Source organism: Galeopterus variegatus, unplaced genomic scaffold, assembly GCF_000696425.1.
Source record: "Galeopterus variegatus unplaced genomic scaffold, G_variegatus-3.0.2 Scaffold3066, whole genome shotgun sequence".
In the NCBI taxonomy this organism is placed as follows: Eukaryota; Metazoa; Chordata; class Mammalia; order Dermoptera; family Cynocephalidae; genus Galeopterus; species Galeopterus variegatus.
Genome location: NW_007729177.1, coordinates 116,946 through 139,041, shown reverse-complemented (window position 1 = coordinate 139,041; position 22,096 = coordinate 116,946). Strand labels below are relative to the sequence as shown.

At 35.6% G+C, this 22,096-nt stretch overlaps 1 protein-coding gene across 1 annotated transcript in view; it reads left to right on the top strand.

The window, feature by feature from the left end:
* The window catches only part of EFHB (EF-hand domain family, member B), a 48,945-nt gene that overhangs the window by 2,572 nt on the left and 24,277 nt on the right, over positions 1–22,096 (top strand). Inside the window, exons 2-6 of the mRNA XM_008583852.1 lie at positions 12,692–12,754; positions 13,227–13,370; positions 14,124–14,304; positions 16,693–16,803; positions 21,397–21,526. Coding sequence (XP_008582074.1) covers positions 12,692–12,754; positions 13,227–13,370; positions 14,124–14,304; positions 16,693–16,803; positions 21,397–21,526 — 629 coding nt within the window. The remainder of the gene's footprint in view (positions 1–12,691; positions 12,755–13,226; positions 13,371–14,123; positions 14,305–16,692; positions 16,804–21,396; positions 21,527–22,096) is intronic.

The window sequence follows — 22,096 nt, the reverse complement described above, 5'->3', positions numbered from 1 at the left end:
GTGGGCCTCAGGCTGCTTTCACTAATGGCAGGCAGTTGGTGAGTTCAGGGAGATCACATAGCAAGAGGAAGAGAGAGAGAGAGAAGGTGCCACCGTTCTTTAAACAACCAGCTCTTGCAGGAATTAATAGAGTAAATCTATTCATGAGAGATCATCCCATGACCCAAACACCTCCCAACACTGCCACATTGGGGATCAGATTTCAACATGAGCTTTGGAGGGACAAGGGTTGGGGGAACAAACATATCCAAACTAAATCATCAACCTTAAAGCATTCTGGGAATAACAGATTCCACACACTGAGATTTGAGAATAACACTCAGCTGAAGAGGGTACAGAATTTCTGTAGAATTTTGTCCTGGACTGCAGACTTTTCTGTTCCTCTTGGGACTCAGGATGTCTTTTTGTCATTGACCCACTTTGCTTTCATATTCCCTCATTGGATTTCCCCAGCCACTCTTTTTTACTTGACCACACCTGTTTCAGGTTCCTGGATCGGTTCTGCAGTTTATGGCTTCTGATCTGATCTCACACATGCAGACACCACTTCTGGTCTCCAGCACAGGCAGTTCTCAAACCTCTGCTTCCTCCCACTTCTCACACCCTTCTTTCTAAATGGGACAGGACAGGGAAGAGAGTGTCAAAAGAGAATGATCAGCAGTGCTAAAGTATTTCCTATAGGGCAAATAAAATGAACACCGATAAACTTTGGACATTAAGGAAATTAGCAACATTGTTAGGATAGTGTAGTGGATGGAAAATTCAGATTACAATATACTAAAGAGCAAGTGGGATATTAGAATTGGAGAAAGCTACTGTGAATTGTTTTTTCCTTAAGAAGCGATGGGCAAGAGAAGGCAGTAAAGATTCCATTAATAACGTTATTATTTACTTAGTGAATCAGTAGAGGAATCTGAGATAACACAAAGGAGAAAATGGGTGGAATCAGATCATAAATAAGCAGGAAGGAATGTAATTAGTATCATGGGCAAGAGGGGGATTAGCCTTGATTAGAAATAAAGCTTTCTTTTCAAATACTTTTTTAAATGTTAAAATATTTATTTTCATTATGAAACAAAAAAATAACTATAGAAAATTTAGAAAATAGGGATAAAAACAGCTATCATCTTATTATCCTAATACAATGCCTATTATCACTTTGCTGTATTCACATTAACATTTATTAGGGGCTAACTATATGAATATCACTATTCATGGAGCTTTGCAGGTATGAATTCATTTGCTTTCATAAAAACCCTATGACACATCTTCTATTGCTAAATTCTATTTTACAGGTGAAACTGAGGCAAATGAGATAATTTGGCCAAAGTTGTACAGCTAGGAAGTGGTAGGATTTGAAGTCACAAATTCCTACTTGAGAGTCTGGGTTCTTGATTACACTACACTTACTGTGACACTTTTCTCCAAATCTATTTTTACATAGTTGTTACCATACTGAGCATAAGAATTGTCTTGATTTTTCACTTATTGTTATTTAATAAGCATTTTATTGTTATTACAAAGACTTCATAAAGATATTTTAGTGATAAAAAATAATAGTCTTTTAAGCCAGTGTATGATTCCTTTTGTTTGTTTGTTTTTTTGGCAGTTGGCCAGTACAGGAATCTAAACCCTTCAAGCTGATATATGACTTTTTAGTTAAATCATTCCGTCTATTGTTGGGCATTTAGATTTTTTTTCCAGAATTTATTATAAAGATAGTTTGTCTATGAACATATTTATGCATATGTCTTCTTGTATGTATTGTAATATTTTCTTAGGATAGAGTTTCAGCAGAATACAAATGTATGTATTTTTTTCTAATTCCTGTTTCCAAATCTCTTCCTAAAAGACTGTCAATAAATTTTAAAAAATTGATAATGATTTGTTAGGCATTGTTTTAATTCACATTTCTTTGACTTATAATGAGATTGGAAATTGCACCATGTGTTTGTTTTCATTGTTTTTGTTGTCCTTGTATCTGGTCACCTTGTTAAACTCTTATTAATCATAATTGCTTATCATAATTTCCTTTGGATTTTCTTTTTTTTCCTTTTTCTTTACCTAGCATTCAGTTCATTCCTTTGGATTTTCTAGGTAGACAATCATATTGACACTTTTGTCTTTCCCTGTTTAGCATATATACCTTTCATTTCTATTTCCTATCTCATTGCATTGACTATGATCAAAAATATAATACTGAAAATAAAGTCTCTTTTCTGAATTTTGTTTGTTTTGGTGGCCAGTGAGTTCAGGGATCCTAACCCTTGACCTTGGTGTTATCAACACCATGCTCTAACCAACTGAGCTAACCAGCCAGCCCTCTTATCTGATTTTAATGGGAATTATTCTAATGTTTCACTATTATGATTTTTGCAGAAGATTTCTGATATATCAAGTTAAGAACATTTTTACCCATTCCCAGTTTGCTAAGAATGTTCAAAAATCAGGAATGAAGTTTGAGCTATGAAAAGCTTTCCCCATGTTTGTTGCAATATTTTTTTTTTCCGAATTAAAATTGTTGATTTTCTGAATTAACAATCTTCATATTTTGGGGTTAAGTTCTACTTGGTTGTGATATATTATTTTTATAATACATTATATGTGATATATTATTTTTATAATATATTCCTGGATTTGATTTGCCGGTATTTTGCTAGGATTTTTGCATCTATGATTCTATGTAAGTTTAGACAGTAGATTTCCTTTTTGGGCTAGCTTTCTCTGTGTTTGGTATTTTGGTAATGCTAGTGTATAAAAAGAAGTCTTCCATCCTTCCAATTGTCTTTATGTTTTATTTGTATATTATGTATATTATCTGCTTCTTATAGGCTTGATGGAACTAACATAGCTGAAAGGGGAAAGGGAGGTGATCTCCAACATCCTGACCAAGGAATGGGATGGTAAAGTATTTGATGCCCTTGAGTTCATCCAGTCTCAGAGTAGAAAGGAAGTACATTTGAGTGAGGTTGAAACCCAGTGTCAAGCACGGCTGTGAGGAGAGTTTAGATGGAAATCGTTATTGTGAGTAGCCTATAAAGATCAATTCCTGAGGACAATTGCTTTTCATCAGGGTGCATTCAGGGAATTGAGGGAGCTCATCTCAATGAGAGGCCTTTCTGTTCTTGGGGAGTGGGGACCAGATACATCTCTTTGTAGGGGCACTCATTCTGTGGTTTGAAGTTGTTGCCCAAAGTTGGTGTTGAGCTGTAAGTAAAGATTTGTACTGATAAATTTATGAGACCCATTAAGTGAGTCCTTCTAGTAAAACACTAATGGCTATGGAACTAGTAAAACAAGGAAAGGTTTCCAAAACATGGTGGCCTGAGGAGAGATTATTGGAGTGCCCTTCAAGACTAAACAGATTTTGATGAAAAGAGGCCCTCTCCAGGTGGAGGCCTGGTAGCCCTTGCAATAGTACTTGGTTCTTGGAAAGCACTCTGGCAGAGATCAAAATCTCTATAATAATCATTTCCCTAAGACATCCTGAGACTGTCCCTTGCTTTCCATCAATGTACTGGCTATGAAAGAAACCTGGGGTTATTAAAATAACTGAACTGTACAAAGTGCATTGGTAAATAATATTGAGCCCTGAAGTAGAAAGAGAAAGAAGCAAGGAAAGGTTTAAAGGAAAGTTAAAAAAAATTACAGTGTCTACAGTGACTGGATAGTGTATGGGCAATGGAGCTAGATAGATGAAAAATTACACAGTACCTGTTTTTAAGGAGCTCAGAGTCTAGAAACATGAAACCAATAGACAAATAACTTGATAATATGTTAAATGTTATGCAAAGGGGTGCCTTATTTTTTCCTGTTCTATAGTAAGAGAACATGACAGCTATTTTGGGGATAGGTAGAAGAAAAGAGGCCACCCCTTTATAAATCTTTCTAGTTATACAAGCCTTGGTATTGGGAAAAAAAGGTGCAAAGATTCATTTGTTTGAATTTGCAAAGCCAATCTCTACGGCTTTGGATGGAGTTTGGATGTGTTGTCCCCTTCAAAACTCATGTGGAAATTTGATCCCCAATGTGGCAGTGTTGGAAACTGATTGAGTCATGGGGGCTGATCCTTCATGAATGGATTAGTGCTCTCCCTAGGTGGGGGGAGTAATGAGTGAGTTCTCGCTTTTTTAGTTCCCGTGAGAGCTGGTTGTTTAATAGACCCTGGCACCTCTCCTCTCTCTCTTTTGCTTCCTCTCACCATGTGATCTGCTTGTACCCGCTGGCTACCTTCCCCACTTTCTGCTGTGAGTAGAAGCAGCCTGAGGTCCATGCCAGATGCAGCTGCCCCAGAACTGTAAGCCAAATAAACCTTTTTTCCTTATAGATTACCCAGTCTCAGGTATTTCTGTTATAGCAACCCAAAACGGATGAAAACAACAAGATTCTGGAGAACAGAGTGATCTTGACCAAGGACCAGTGAGAGAGATGGGACCATTCTACTAGCCCACCTTGAGTTTGGAAAGTGGAAAGTAGCATAATAATTATGGGTCTTTGGATCTTCAGCACCTGAAAATGGTCATGTGTCAATCTTTCTGAGTTGACCTTAGTCTTGACAACCAGTTGCGTGAGAAGTGAAAGGTACTTAGCCAATGAAAGCTTTAAACACTGGGGGCTGAGTGAGAAGGTGACTAAGCAAGGTGTCACTGGTATGATTAGGGATTGAGCAAGGAGGTAGCTGAGTAAGGATGTGGTTGGTGCAGTTGGGAGTTTGGTTACAAACAGAAGACCTAGGCAAATAAGTAAATATATTTAGGACAATAGGTACCAGGTTTCTCACTGATGGAGAAAAGAGTTACAAATATGGAAAGAAGGGTAGAATGAATCCTGTTGGATTGTATTGTAATTGGAGGTATTGATGGAAACTCATGATAATCTATAGCTATGTCTATGGGCTCCATGTACACATATTTAACTAGACAAAATATTATAGAATTAATATAGATGTAGGTGTGTGGGAGTATGTGTGCATTTATATACATTATACATTAAATGTATACAATATACCTTTCCTATCTCTATTCGCTAAGAGGACCTAGAAGCAATGTTTCTCTAGTGGCAATGAATACACCAAAATTCAGGTCTTGTTTTCTTTTCCTTTTTAAAATTACTAACAAATTTTTACTAGAGCCTGTCTGTTACTGGAAGGTGACTAACATGTCCATAGGCAGAGGATTTCATAGAATTTCAGGTTCCACATTTTAGTTGAAGTCTAAGATGTTCTGGAGATCAATGGAATCTGCGATTTATTTCTTCCTACATAAATGCTTTATTTTTTAAAATTTTTATTTATTTATTTTTGGAACATAGTTGATTATACATGTCTGTTGGGTACAGTGCTGAATATCAATACATGTGTGCCATATGTGATGTTCAAATCAGGATAATTAGTATATTCAACATTATACAATGTAATCAACTTTTGTGGCCCTTTACCAATACCTCCCTTTCCACTCTCCTCTTTCCCCACCTCTGGTAACCTCAGTTCTGTTCTCTTCTTTTGCACGTTCAACATTCTATTGTGATTGTTGTATCTTTCTTTTTTTCTTTCTTTCTTATTTATATATGTTAGTTTCCACTTATAAATGAGCATATGCAGTATTTCTCTTTCTCTGCCTGGCTTATTTCACTTAACATAATTTTCTCTAAGTTCATCAATGTTGTTTTTTTTTATGGCAGAATAGTATTCCGTTGTGTAAATATACCACATTTTACTTATGCAGTCATCCAGTGATGGGCATTTACATTAGATCCATTTAGGTTGGATCTTGGCTATTGTAAATAGAGCTGCAATAAACATGGGAGTACAGGTATCCCTTCTACATCATGATTTCCAATTCTTTTGGTATATACCCAGCAGTGTGATTGCTGGACTGTATGGCAATTCTATCTGTAGTTATTTGAAGAACCTCCATACTATTTTCCATAATGGCTGCACCAATCTATAGTCCCATCAACACTGTAGTAGGATTCCTCTTTCTTTGCATTCTTGCCAGCATTTGTTATTCTCTGTCTTTTTGATAATAGCCAGTCTAACTAGAGTGAGAGGATATCTCAATGTGGTTTTGATTTCCATTTTTCTGATGCTGAGTGACAGTGAGTATTTCTTCATGTGTCTGTTAGCCACTTGTATATCTTCCTTTGAGAAATGCCTTTTCAGCTCCTTTGCCCATTTTAAAATCTGGTTATTTTTTAATTTTTATTTTTTTTACTGTTAAGTTGTTTGACTTCTTTATATATTCCGGATATTAATTCTTTGTTGGATGCATAGTTTTCAAACATTTTCTTCCACTCTAGATTGTCTTTCCACTCTCTTAATTGTTTCTTTTGCTGCACAGAAGCTTTTTAGTTTGATATATTTCCATTCATTTATATTTCCTTTTGTTGCCTGTGCTTTTGGGGTCATATTCATAATACTGTCTAGTCCTACTTCCTAAAGTGTTTCCCCTATGTTTCCTTTTAGGAGTTTTAAAGTTGTAGGATGTATAATTAAGTATTTAGTCCATTTTGAGTTGATTTTGGTATGGCAAGAGGTATGGGTCTAGTTTCATTCTTCTATATATGGATGTCCATTTTAACCAGCACCATTAATTGAAGAGGAAGTCATTTCCCCAGTGTGTATTCTTGGTGACTTTGTTGAAGATCAGTTGGCTGTAAGTATATGGGTTGATTTCTGGGTTCTCTGTTCTATTCCATTGGTCCGCATGTCTGTTTTTATTCCAGTATCATGCTGTTTTAGTCACTATAACTTTGTAGTATAATTTCAAGTCAGGTAGTTTTATGCCTCTGGCTTTATATTTTTGGTTCAGGATTGCTTTGGCTATTTGGGGTCTTTTATTGTTCCATATGAATGTTAGGATTGTTATTGTCTATTTCTGAGAAGAATACCATTGGTATTTTGGGGGGTTTGCACTGAGTCTGCAGATCACTTTGAGTTGTATTGACATTTCACAATATTAATTCTTCCAATCCAAGAGCATGGAATGTCTTTCCTTCTTTTTGTGTCCTCTTTAATTTCTCTCAACAGTGATATGTAGTTCTCATTGTGGAGATGTGTCCAAGAAGAAATTAAACAGGAAATCAAAAAATTCCTTGAAACTAATGAAAATAAAGACACATCATACCAAAACCTGTGATATACTGCAAAAGCAGCACTAGGAGGGAAGTTTATCACAATAAATGCTTATATCAAAAGAACAGAAAGATTGCAAATAAACAACCTAACACTACACCTCAAAGAATTAGAAAAACAAGAACAATTCAGTCCTAAAAGTAGTAGATGGAAAGAAGTAATTAAGATCAGAGCAGAACTAAATTAAACAGAAACCTCACCATCAAAATACAAAGGGTCAATGAAACAAAAATTTGTTTTTTCAAGAAGATAAACAAAATAGACAAACTGTTAGCTAGGCTAACTAAAAAGTGAAGAGAGAAGACTCAAATAACAAAAATTAGAAATGAAAAAGAAGACATTACAACTGATACCACAGAAATACGAAGAATCATTAGAGATGATTGTAAACAACTATATGCCAACAAATTTGAAAACCTGGAGGAAATGGATATATTTCCAGGTACATACAAACTATGAACCAAGAAGAAATAGAAAACCTGAATAGACCAATAACAAACAATGCAATGGAAGCAGTAATCATCAGTCTCCCAACAATGAAAAGCCCAGGACTGGATAGCTATACTGCTGAATTCTACCAAACCTTTAAAGAGGAGTTAATACCAATTCTCTTCAAACTATTCCATAAAATTGAAACAGAGGCCATTCTCCCAAACTCATTCTATGAGGCTAACACATCCTGATACCAAGACCAGACAAAGATATAACAAAAAAATACCCAAATTAAAAACCAAAACAAACAAAAAACCCCCAAAACTACAGGCCAATATCTTTGATAAACATAGATACAAAAATCCTCAGCAAAATATTAGCAAACAGAGTACAGCAACACATCAAAAAAATTATACGCCATGATCAAGTAGGATTCATCCCAGGAATGCAAGGATAGTTCAACATATGCAAGTCAATAAATGTGATATACCACATCAACAAAATCAAGGACAAAAACTATATGATTATCTCAATAGACACTGAAAAAGCATTTGACAAAATTCATCATCCCTTTATGATAAAGACTGTCAGCAAATTAGGTATAGAAGGAAATTATCTCAATACAATGAAAGCCATATATGGCAAACCCACCACCAATATCATGCTGAATGGGATAAAGCTGAACACTTTTCCCTTAAGAACAGTAACAAGACAAGGATGTCCACTCTCACCACTCCTCTTTAAGGTCGTACTGGAAGTACTAGCCAGAGCAATCAGGGAAGAGAAAGAAAGAAAGGCCATCCAGATTGGAAAAGAGGAAGTCAAATTGTCTCTGTTTGCAGATGACATGATCCTATATATAGAAAAACCTGAAGACGCTATAAAACAACTCAGAGTTAATAAACAATGTCTTTAAAATTGCAGGATACAAAATCAACATGCAAAAATCAGTGGCATTTTAATACTCCAACAATGAACTAGCAGAAAAAGAAATCAAGAAAGCTAGCTCATTTACAATAGTTACCAAAAAAATAAAATACCTTGGAATAAATTTAACTAAGGTGGTAAAGATCTCTACAATGAGAACTACAGATCTTGTTTCTAAATATCATTCTCTATTAAAAGGAATCAGAACTCCTTGGAGAAATGGCTGACTGTAGGGCTGGAGCAGGATGTACAGTATGAACTTGGAATTCCTTTGTGAGCCAAAAAGTAAGAAAAATCTCAAAGAACGGTGCAGAAATTTAACAAACTTGAATAAACGAGATTGATAGGACTCCCACTAACCCAAACTGGTATACACTGAGCATTGAATAAAATTACCATTGAATAAAATAGAAATCTATGGGTCCATCATGATATAAATATATAAGTGAATGAATAAATAGCAAGAAAAGAAAGCTTCCTTGCAGTATAATGCCAATTAATAAATGTAGAAAGAATGTTAGAATTAGAAAGTCACTGGCAGCCATTATAGAAATGATTTAGGCAAGACTCATCAGTAGATATTAAAGCAATAAGTGAGTTTGGTGAGGAACTGGATATTTACATAGAATAATCAGTAGGACAAATTATAATAAATAATAGGACAAACTGACAGCATGTGCTCCCTGATAGAAGAACACAGCACTGTGTCTGTGATAATTCATAACTTGAATCTAATCATAAGAAAATATTAGTTGAACCCAAATTGAGGGATACTTTATGAAATAACTGGTCTATACTTCAAAAAGTGTCAAGATCATGAAAGATAAGGAAAGATTAGGAAGCATTCCAGTCAGAAGGAGACAAAAGTGACGTGACAACTCAATGCTATGCATGTGTAGTAGCCATGGAGGTGCCTGGCTCAGGTCTCCCTTCAAGAGGACCTGCTGTGGGTAGCATAGCTGATTGACAGCCTCTATGTGCTGCCCTCATGGATCTACTACAGAGTGCACCAGGGCACATTCCCGATGACTGAGCATAGCAGGGATTCTAGAATTGGATTATTTTTCCCCCACATGGGATTCATGGGATGGGAAACAGTCTCAGAGATAACACATTGGCCTGACCAAGATTTTATTAAAACTGTACTGTGGACTGAAGCTCTTCCTTCTTTTTTTGGCAGCTGGCTGATATGGGGATCTGAAACTTTGACCTTGGTATTACAAGGCTGCACTCTAACCAACTGAGCTAAGCAGCCAGCCTGAAGCTCTTCCTTCTTAATACTTCCTTTCTTCTCTCCTTTTGTAGGCATCAGACCTATCATGGTCTTAAAGTTTTCCCTCCGTACTCCTCCCCCTTTATTCTTCACAGGTGTTTTCCTTAATAAATTTTCTATATGTCTAATCATACAATGGTGTCTGCTTCTTTGGAGACCCACACAGTCACAGCTTCCATTTTTGTGTTCCCAATCAAAAGACATGAGAGCATGGAAGCCTAATCACTCCTACTGATTTGCAGTCAAACTGCTTTTTATATGGGCAACTCTGTGGTGAACACGAAGGGCATTGCTGTTCAATAGATGGAAATGTAGACTATCCATTGTTAAACACTTGGAAGAAAAGCAGTCTGGAAGAGAAGCAGAACAGAGACAAATAAAATTATTTATCACGTGATGGATTTATTGATCCATCCATCAATCCCTCCTTTCTTCTATCTCTCTAACCATCTGCCACCCAGATGGTACCTTCCTGGGTATCACCATGTTCTTCAGCCTTATGAAGTTACCTTTCCATTGAACTGTTGGGGAGGAAAAACTTTCCCTCTGCCCTCTTCAGTTCAGTAACTTGAGGGAAAGGGGTGTGAATTAAACTAACAAAAGACAGATTAATAAGAGAAAAGGCACACTATTTTTATTAATATTTACATGCACAGGAATTTACAGAAAATAAGTGAAACCCAAAGAAGTGGTTAGACTCAGGGACTCACATTCCCCATTAACAAAAGAAAGAGGGTCTGGGGTTCAAGGGATGATAAATTGTGGGGAAATGACTAGGAAATATACAGGCAAACTGATGGAAGATAGGGACTATTTTAGTAAGGCCTGTTTGTGCAAACTCATCTCAATTGACTATCCTTCTTGGGTGATAAGGGTTGTTCTTCTTTTCCTGGTTTTTGAAGGTTAGAGGGCACCTTCACAAAAAATTTATGACCTGCTTTAAAGCAGAATAAGGGGAGGCAGAAAACTCCTCCTGTATCTGTTGATTCTTAATTGCCTTTAGCTCAAAATAATCCCTATGCCAAAGTGGCATCTTTTGGGGTGGCATATTCTGATTCCCTTCAGAATATTTAAAAGAATGGCTTGATTTCCTATCCCAGGTATAGTGAGAGAGACTTAATATTACCTGTATCACTGAGATTTCTTACAATTTCCAGCTGAATTTTAGAAAAATTGATACTGGATACAGGTCCAGCTGCCTACCTCCTTTCAAAAACAAACCACTCAAAAGTCAAATGTTAGTGAAAATGAAAGTGAGCTTTGATTCAGGAATACCGGTGACCTGAGGAGAAATGTCAGGCTAACCCATCTGTCTGGTAAGCCTGAAGGAGAATGGCGAGACTAAAGTCATCTAAAAGACTCAGATTTATTAAAGAGGAGGCTGAGGGAATGGAAAAGGGAAAATGAAAAGCAGGAGAGAGGGGGACATGCAAGGTCTTGCCAAGGATCCATCAGTTTTCTGTTCCCATCTTTGCTGTTATCTCAGGGTCTCCTCCCGGCAAGTCTGCAGCTTCGGGCTGGTTGGAAAAGTTACATTTGTGTAAATTATGTCAGCTTGTCCCATAACCAAGGTTCAAAATATATATTAAAAAAAAAAAAAAAAAAGAGGGAAAAGAGGGAACTCAGAGAAATGTGTGCCAGGAAAAAAACTGTCCTTTTAAAATTTTCCTGCAGCCCATGTGGTTTTTGGTCCTGCTCACTCTAACAAAATCTCACTGTATTTCTTCCCCCTTTCCTCTCTGCCTTGCTTTAGTCCAAGTTAGAACACAGTCCCTTTTCTTTTTCACACATAGTTTTTCTTACATAATGTAATTGTGTGAGTAGAATTTACTCAAGATTTGGCATTAAGGCCAGGCTGCTTCTCACTAGCCATTCTCCCACCTTGGGCCCCCTGGCCTCTCACTTTGTTGCTAGATCTTGACCTCCACCCACCTTCTCAATTTATCTGTCATCTCTATGAATCCTTCCTTCTTAGTCTATTGCATTGGGAGTTCATATTTTCTCCCACTTTTTAGCAAAGCAATTTAGTTCTTTGCCTTGACATGTCTGTGGGCTTCCTCTTTTATACCTGGAGATGTTATCAAGATACTCTCTTAAACCCTGATGTTTCTTCCCCTAAAAAGAATTCTTCACCTGACACTTAACATAAGAGAAAACTTTCATTTTCTCTCTTTCTCTCTCTCTCTCTTTCCAGAGACCCAGAACACTGTTCATGGGAAGTTTCTTTCTCTCAGTTTTTCAAAGAGAAACTTAAACATTACAAAAATAACTATCAGCTGCCTGGAAATAGATAAAGGGGAGATAGATAAAAGTTGCATTTCTGGAATGAACGATTTACTTTTTGCCTTGGGCAAAGGAAGCACAGATAAGATCCAAGTTATTTTTGAGTGGACAAAGCCAAGTGAGATTTGGGCGATTCACTGAAAGGGTTGGGCCAGAAATGAGATGCTTTACATGTGAAAAGTAAGTGTGTTGGAGGAAATATACTCACACACAAACACACCAACACACACTCAGACATACTCAACATTGTATTTTGATCTTAGCTTGAATACAGACAGCCCTACTTCCATTTCACTGTTGATATAGGACAACAAATGATTAACCTGTGAACTATGACAGATTGTTTCTGAAAGTTGAATCTCTGCATGCCACAGAGGTCCTGTAATTGGATGAATCATTGATAATGCTAACACTGTAAAAATGTATACTTAGAATTATATTATGTATATGTTTAGCATAAAAATGTTTATGTTGTATATCAGGATTGCTTTAGATTTCCTATTTGTTCTTTCTTTTTTCCTGTGTTGAGTGGTTGAAAGTAACTTTATAGCATTGATGGCATAGACCAGGTTTTAAATTCCATTCTTCAAAATGCTTCTCTTTCAACTCTGACAATAGTCAATGATTGCTTTTTTTTCCTGTAGGCAGGGAAACTTATTCCAGTTGGACACAGAGTGGCAACCTGCTTGACTGAAAAACTTCCCAGGGTGAGCACTTTCAATATGCCTTTATGTTTCTATTTTTACCTTGCTTATGAACATTGATAGACACCCCTCAATATTCCTTAAGAAAGTTGAATAAATTTAATGTAAATTCGATTTTTCTTAACTTATTTTGAGGCCTTCTATTGATCTTGTCCAAGGAAGTAAAAATTCCAGGCTTACAATATTTAGGTCTACAAAAACTACAGGGGATTCAATTTATTTTGTTAAGAATAATGGTGTGCTTTTTAATCTGGATACTTCCTGGTTGTTTTCTTAATATAACTTTTAAAATATGTTGTTTATTTCCCCAAATAAACAACTTTTAGAGGAAATTTTATTATTTGGGGCTGTAGTTCCCCATGCACTTACTACAATCATGCAATTAAGGGTGTTGATTGATGATGCAGATCAATATTGTAAATATTTTTAAAACCGTACTTACTAATTCTATTTTCTTGCCTCACTCTCTTTGTAGCTAGTTACTCCACCTGAGGCAAAAAAGTATTTCGACTTCAGATATCCACCTGCTGGAGCGGAAAGAGTATTTTATGGCAGAGCAAATGATCCCCAAATTGCACCTTATTTGACACATGGGATAAGATCTAAAATTTCAATACCGGTAACTTCTTTTTTTCCTGTATGTTATTAATTTACCAAGGTGAAAATGCACAAATGAGGTCTTACGGAAATTCAATCAATTAGTGAAGTTCCAATTTCCTTTCCACCCATATTTTTACCAGCCTTTCCTCAATCTGTCCTCTAAGCAGCTGTCAAGAGAGTGTGAAGAAATGGTTTAAACCACAGACTAATGTATTTATTCTCCCCCTCAGATGATAAAAGTCAGTTGCATTACATTTTCTCACAACAGAGAGAAAGGCTGTCAGGCTTTGTTAGAGAATAAAGAGGACAGAGTCTTGGTGCCGGTGACTGTTGCCTACAGGTACTATGGAGTGCTTACCTAGACACCGAATGCAGGTGGAATCAGAATGTTGTCTGCTGTTGACTGAATAAACAGTCTAGATTCAGAAGTCCTGATCTATGTATCTAGAGAGAACTTCTGGAAGTCATGTGGCTCTCGTACTTGTCATTCTCACTTTTCTTGAATATTTGAGTCAGTAACCTGGGAACTCCCATCATAAACCTTTTAGTACAATTAAAACCTTTAAACCCCTTTAAAGTTCTTTTTAAGGCATCCTTAGGCTTCATAGTCCCAATTCTGACATTTCTTATGAAGGTGAGCAAAGCCAATGATGATGATGAAATGCTTTTCCACAATCATATATTGTCCTCTCCTCAGGTATTGATTAGGGTGTCAGTTTTCAGATGTATACTTTTTTAATTGAAATATCTACATGTTGTTTGATTTCTTTAGGCGAGCACATTGATAAATCCAGAGCCTATTACCACATTTCAACAGAAACTTAAAGATAAAAAAGAATCTATATATTTTAGCAATCAATGGGCACCATTAGGAAAATGTCATGATCAAACACCAGGATTACCTAAAGGAATGGATATAATCAATACAACATTTGGGACAGCAGTCATCAGAGGTACTAAAAAAAAAAAAAAAAAGAAAAAGAAAAAAGGTGTGGAGGGAATGGTGAAATGAATGTCCTTGAAAAATTGTATTAAATATCCCACTGGTATGGTGTTTGGTGATGGTGTAAATGATGATTTAAGAATGGGAGGTGGGAGTCAACAAGAAAGTGCTGATATGGAGGAGGTCTGGTGTGAGCACTTTCATGGGGAGTTGAAAAGAGCTGGGTTGGCTCTAGTGTTTTCTGAGTATTTTCTGGTCAGGGGAGGTTGGTATAGCACCAGCAGTAGGTTGGGAGGAAGGTAAAAAGTGGAGGTTTTGGGGTGATGGAACTCTTCTGAATCCTGATTGTGGTGGTAGTTTCATGAATCTGTACATATGTTAAAATCCATGGAATTGTACATGACAAAAATAAAGTCAATTTTATTGTGTGGAAAAAAAAAAAAGGAACAGAAGATGGGATGGTAGCAAGAAAGTTACTCTCAGAACCCAAATCCGCCAAGTTTATGTGCCTAAGCAGTAAAAAGTCAGGTTTTAGAGTGGAGATGTAGTGAGCATAGTAGACATGATGTAAAGACAAGAAAGAGACTCAGAAAAGTTGGCCTTGGGGCCAGCTGTGAGGGCTGCTGTCCCTTCTCCCTGGACATCCATTTGTGTGTTTTATTTCCACCAGTGCTTCTGATGTGTTTATGACTCTTAACTCTTTGTGAAACAGAGTTTCATGGGAAAAGTAAGTTTGGTAAATGCTGCATACCGCATTCCATTCATGCAGATTCATGATGTGTGTACTTGCATACTAATCAAACATAAAGCACAGTGTATAATTGACTTTCCTTCTGATTTTGATAGGGAATAGAGCACATCTTTCAACAAATAACTTATTATTTCTTCTGACGGTTCAGCCTCCTACCACATTGTTGAGTGCCTTTCTTTACACCTTTCTCACATTTCTCTCCTACAATCCTTTTCAGGTTTCTTACCCCATTCCTCTGGGGGTCTTACCTCAGATGACCTCAAATTTCATCTTTCCTTATCCACAGAGAAATTTGGTTCTATCTTTGTCTTTCAGTACCCATTAAGGCTCTGCCTTATCTTCATTCACCAAAAGGCTCATTAGATTATTTTCCTTAAGGTAGTAACATACATTCTGGAGATAAATTATGTTTTGGAATAGAAAATCTGCAGTAGTACCTTATTGCATTGTATCTAAAGTTAAAATTTTAAAAAGTTTGAAACATGATGAAATATATTTCAGAACAGATAAAATATCTTTTTTTTTCGTTTTTAATAGGATTAAGAAATCCTATATATGTGAACTGTCAGTAGGCATGACATTACAGTAATTATATCATAACTTATATCTAGGATTAGTCCATTTAATGTGAAAAGTACTCTCTAGGTATACCTCCTTTAAATATATAAAAGAAAGACTATGTTTTAAAACTAGTTTATATATGTATTCATAGGTGTAATGGTTCATATATCAAAAAGAAGTACTGCTTTACAGGATTATTTTGAGTGGGGTCACCTTCTGGTATTAACTATTAGTTTACAAATCTCAATTTTTGGCAGAAAGAGTACTTTTTTTTTTTTTTTTGTGGCTGGCTGATACAGGGATCCGAACCTGTAACCATGGTGTTGTAGGGCTGATTTCTAGCTAACTGAGCTAAACTGCCAGCCCAAGAAAACATCTTAATCTATGTTGTTAGGTTGAAAGCAAAGAATAAAATTGTATATGGAATTGCATTTAAAAATTATTACATAAAATAATGAAAACAAATAATTTACTATATGCAAAACTGGGGACCACCAGTCATGGGAAAGCAGCTATTATACAAACATTTCATCTAAGTTTGGGACCAGGAGGAAGGAGAATTTTTTTCTGATTCCAGTGATTTCCCTGGTACCTTTTGCTACACTGAGGATGAAGATTCAAATCAAAGCAGAGTCAGGGTGTGTGCTTCAGTCTACAGCTGCTAAAATTTGCACTGTGGCTACCCCGCAAGGCATCAGGGTTTGTGATTCATTGTGCTTAGATTGTCTTGAGAAGTCTGGAGCAAACTAAAATCAAAATTGTCCAGAGATTCTTAGGTTGGGAATTTAACTGGGCTTGGAAGATGACTCAGGACAACCTAAATAGTTAACTGATACAGAGTGCTAATATTCTTCAGAATTCTAGGGAGTAAGCCAAGTCAAGTGGGTTTCCCTAGCACAATGACACCTAGATCATGTCTTGTCTTTCTTGATAAATCTTCATTTTTCTTGGCTTTATGATCTCCCAGGATGTCTATGTAGCTTATGCAGTCAGCATACCTCATTTATCATTTGTTCTAGTCAATTTAAATACATTATAAATTCATGAAAAATAGCTTAAAGCTGATTTTATTTACTCTTCCTTCAGAATTCTCTGCTACAGATGTGGTGAATCCACCAAAATCCTATGAAGAAGTATTTAAAGAAGGAAAGGAAGGACATGATTTGTATGTTGTTTCTCACAATGATTATTATGTAGGTAAGTGTTGACCAATGCAAAATGGGCCTGAGGATATGGAACCCTCAGATTTGTGAAGAGGAATAAAGGAGGTAATGTGCACAAAGTTAGATGCCTGGCCTATGACAGATGACTGATAAATGATAACTTATTATTCATAAGGTCACAAACCCTGATTGCTGGGAACTCATGTACTTAACGCATTTTGTATATAAAGTGTAGAAATATCATGTATCATTAAAATGAAAAAGCAGCTAAGAAAAATGAAATGTTTTATAGTTTTATTTTTTTTTTAGTGGTTTAAGGTTTAAAATTACATGTTCTTATTCAAATGTCAGGCTTATTCTAAGTGCTTAGTTTTATATGAAGAATACTGGGTGAAGGTCAAGTGCAAATATTTATATCAGATAGATCAGGTTCAAATCTTAGCACATCTATTATTGATCTTTTGGAACTTGGGCAATTTACTTACCTGATCATTTTCTATTCTTTTTTTTTTTTTTAATAATTGTTTATTCTTATCTCCTAAATGGATATACTAATATTGTGAGGATTATTTGAGTGCATGGAAAATGCTTACCATAGTGCCTATAATATAGTAAGTGTTCATGACTATTAGCTATTACTATTACTAAGTGGTCTTGTCTAATAGAAGAGTATTACTAGGATTATCCTATAGGCATTAGATGCCTATAAGGCACTAAATGTTTATAATGCTTTAAAATACAACTTAATTGTCAATATGTTCGTACTGGGTAGAGACTTGATATCATGGAGGATTGAGAATTCGACTCTGATACATGTCCTGAGAAAGCCCATGGATTGTGCATGATTCATGAACTCTGTCGTCATTAGCTAGAAGCAAGAGCAACCCTTCACCGCAGCACAACACCCCCTCCCCCTTGCTCCTTCTTTCTTATTTCTTTACTGTTTCTCCCCCACTGCCCTCAAACACCATATTCACTTTCATAGCTGGGGCTTGTTTCCTCCCCTCATCGCTCCGCTGTCTGGAGTCTGCCGTTCTCTTCTTTCATGGCCAATCTCTGCTGGTTCCCCACACTCCCTAATGTGTTCTCAGTCCTGATAATGTCTCTCTCTACCCTCCCATTCAAACTGCCACTGTTTCCACCCACTTGGATGCCATATTCCATCTCCTAACCTTGACTTTTCTCCATATCTCTACCCCTTCTACTTCTCTAGCCTTTTCTTTTCTTTCTTCCTTCTTCCCTCCTCCTCTTGGGAAAGTATTTTATTCTCATTTTGAAAGTCTAGCATCTATTGAACTATCTAATCTAATGCTTTTTAATTATTTTTAAAAGAACTATATCAATAAATAAATATATAGACCACCTATAATGAGATATAAGAATTTAACAGTCTGAGGAAAATTTGTGTAGTTTCTTTTTATGTTTAGAAGATCTCTAATGGACTGTAACATGACTGAAATTACCTCCATTTGCTGAGTTTTACAGAAGTTTCATTAGCCTCTAGAAAAGTCATAGAATCTAATATTTTTAATATTGTTCTTATTTTTTGTTATAAGGAAAGTACCTTTATTTTTATTATAAAAATACATTATAATAACACCAAGGTCAAGGGCCAGCCACCAAAAAAAAAAAAAAAACAAAACCCAAAACCAAAACATAATAATTGTAGAGAATTTAAATATCATTCAAAAATAAAGAAAAAGTAACAGTAACCTTGAAATCCCTTTAGCCAGGGATAACTACAGTTTACAAATTGAACATTTTCTATTTCCCATCTACTGAGCCATCTGTCTTTATTTTAAAAAAATTTTGGGGGGTGGCTGGTTGGTAAGGGGATCTGAACCCTTGACCTTGGTGCCACCACTACCACTTCTCCCAAGTGAGCCATCTATCTTTAGATAAATGGGTAAATGGGATAATACTCTCCATGCTTTTGGGGAAACTGCTATGTACCTCTGCTTTAAAAAAAAAAAAAATATATATATATATATATATATATATAATGTCAAGAGTGGCTGGCCAGTTAGCTCATTTGGTTTGAGCAAGGTGCTGAGAACACCAAGGTCCGAGGTTCGATCCCTTTACTGGCCAGCCAAAAAGAAAGAAAGAAACAAAAATTGTCAAGGACAGTATTCAATAGCAGTAAATATAGATCTACAACATCTTTAAAATATACTTAATTTTAATCATTACTAAAATGATAGATATTTGACTTTATGAAATGTAAGCTATATAAAAAGTTATAATATACAAAAAATCTCATAATTTCCAATCTTCCACAGATGATACTTTCATAGATGTTTTTCTTTGCACAGTCTTATGTATGAGTATCTGTGTGTGTTTTGCTGCACGCTATATGCAGGTACTTCAAAAAGTTTGTGGAAAAATAGAATCAAAAGATAATACACATCTTTCCACGAACTTTTTGAAGTGCATACATATGTATATACATACTTTTTTTTAAGCCATTTTTTTCTTATAAAATATTTTGGAATGTCTTTACCCTTGTGAATATGATCTGCTATTTCCATACATTCCTATATTTCTGAGCATTTGAAATTTTCACTTTTAGAGCCAAAGTGTCAGCTTAAATAACTGCCCCAGCTTTCCTCATACCCAGTATATGAGAATTTTCATTTCCCCACAACTTCCCCCATAGTAAGTTTAGCTGATCTTCTTTTAGCTGTTTTTGTTTACATTATTTACAGTATTTGCTTTTATTTACATTATTTGAGCTACTAGTAAGGCTGAATATCTTTTGCCCACCATTCTTACCCTCTTAGTTGTTCCCTAATTTCGGTCTTATTTTCTTAACTAGAAGTAGAAAACTAACACTACATCAAGACTTGAAAAGAAAAAAGTACAGTATTAGATCTTAAATAAAAAGACCTTCAGGGCCAGCCCGTGGCTCACTTGGGAGAGTGTGGTGCTGATAACACCAAGTCAAGGGTTAAGATCCCCTTACTGATCATCTTTAAAAAACAAAAGACCTCCCTGTTGGGTTCTCAGCCCTCAGTCACTCTTTGAATGTTTCTAATATGAGATAAATGATCATAATGAAATACGAGGGTTGCAACATTCTGATGATCTCACAAATTTCAGTGGAACGAACACAAAACACCAGTCCCTTAAATCTTAGCATAGTGGAAAATACTGCTGGGATCCCAAAGCATTGCAGTACCTCCCCTGATCTTCAGGATTTCTTTAATATTGTTGGGGCCTGCATTTTTCGTAATTAATATCTGTCTTTTTCCCACATCATTTCTGTATGTACTTTCCAAGTATTAAGGTCCTTTGTTCATTTTTTAGAAATCAGATTATCGAAAGAAAACAACTTTACATATTTTGGATATTAACCTCTTATTGGATGTATGGTTTGCAAATAGTTTTTCCCAATCTGGGTTAGGTTGCCTTTTCATTTTATTATTTCCTTTGCTGTGCAGAAGCTTTTAGTTTAATGTAGTTCCATTTGTTTATTTTTGCTTCTGTAGCTTGAGCTTTTGGTGTGATATCCAAGAAATTTTGCCAAGGCCTATGTCAAGGAGCTTTCTCCCTATGTTTTTTTCCAGGAGTTTTGTGGTTTCAGGTCTTAAGTTTATGTCTTTTATCCATTTTGATATATTTTTGTATATGGTGTAAAATGAGTCCAATTTCATTCTTTTGCATGTGGAAATCTAGTTTCCCCAGCAGCATTTATTGAAGAGACTATCCTTTCCTCATTGTGTCTTCTTGGTGCCCTTGTCAAAAATTAGTTGACTGCATATTTTTGGATTTATTTCTGGGCTCTCTATACTGTTCCATTGGTCTATGTGTCTATTTTTATGCCAGTACCATGCTTTTTACTTACTGTAGCTTTGCAATATAATTTAAAATCAGGAAATGTGATACTTCCAAGTTTGTTTTTCTTTGCTTTGTTTTTCAATTGCTTTGGCTCAGTGGGGTCTTTTGTGGTTCCATACAAATATTAGAATTGTTATTTCTATTTCTGTGAAGATTGCCGTTGGCATTTTGATAGGGATTGCATTGAATCTGTATATGGCTTTGGGTAGTATGGACATTTTAACAATATTAATTCTTCTGATCCCTGACCATGGAACATTTTTTTCATTTATTTGTGTCCTCTTCAATTTCTATCATCAATGTTTTGTAGTTGTCAAGTCTTTTACCTCCTTTGTTAAATTTATTGCTAGGGTTTTCTTTTCTTTTCTTTTTATTTTTTTAATGCTATTGTAAATGTGATTGTTTTCTTGATTTTTTACTCAGCTTGGTCATTGTACTTGTACAGAAATGCCACACATTTTTGTATGTTGATCTTGGATCTTGCAACTTTATTGAATTTATGTATTAGTTATAACAGTTTTTTGGTAGAATCTTCAGGGTTTTCTGCATATATCTTTCCAAATATTAACACAAGGAACTTGTGTGTGTAGCATCCCACTGTCTTTCTGTTCACTTCAGGGAATGCTTCTATCATCTGTAGCCAAATCTGTGCAATTTCCTGAATGATTACAGTTTCATTCTTTGTCCCATCTTATTTTCAATGTCAGTGAGAACATACTGTGCTTCTTGCAAGATAAGGTTATTTGTGTTGCTCAAGTCAGAAGTGTTCTTTTTTTTTCCCCTACAGGAGAAGCAAAGAATCGAAAGTATAATCCATCAAGTTTCAATAGGTTTAACTTGTATGGAGTCCCAACACCACATTTTAATGATGGACGAACCATGGCAAAAACTTTATACTGGCTCCATGAACTACAAATGTAAGTTAATTATACTATGTCCAGGAAGAAGTGTTAGGTATTTGACATTTGGACTTAAAAGAAAAGTTTATTTTTTAAATTTATTTTTTGAAGAGGTAATACATTAACATTGTTCAAACATAAAATTAATAGAAAAAAATATACAGTGAAATATCTTCCACTCTGACACCTGTTCTGTTCTGTTCCTCAAGAGGTAACCATGATACTGTTTTTTTGTGTGTATCATTCTAAAGTTACTTCCTGCCTTTGCAAGCAAATGTAAAGACATCTATGTATATTTTGAATCTATGAGATTAACTCTGTTCATGTTTCCTAAGGATAATCTTTCAAATCTCTACCAAGATACTTATGTCACATATAATTGTCCATATATTTATCATTCTGCTTTGTTTAATAGTTATTTTGGTACCTGAGCTTCTGACTTAACTTTTTCAAATTGTGACTTTTTAAATGTCTTTATTCTCTATATAACTACTTCCTTAGAAAATTAAAATGGGGTCCTTAGTTTTTCATTTCCTGTGTTATATTTTATATCTGAGCCAATTCTTAAACATTGGGAGATTGCTCATA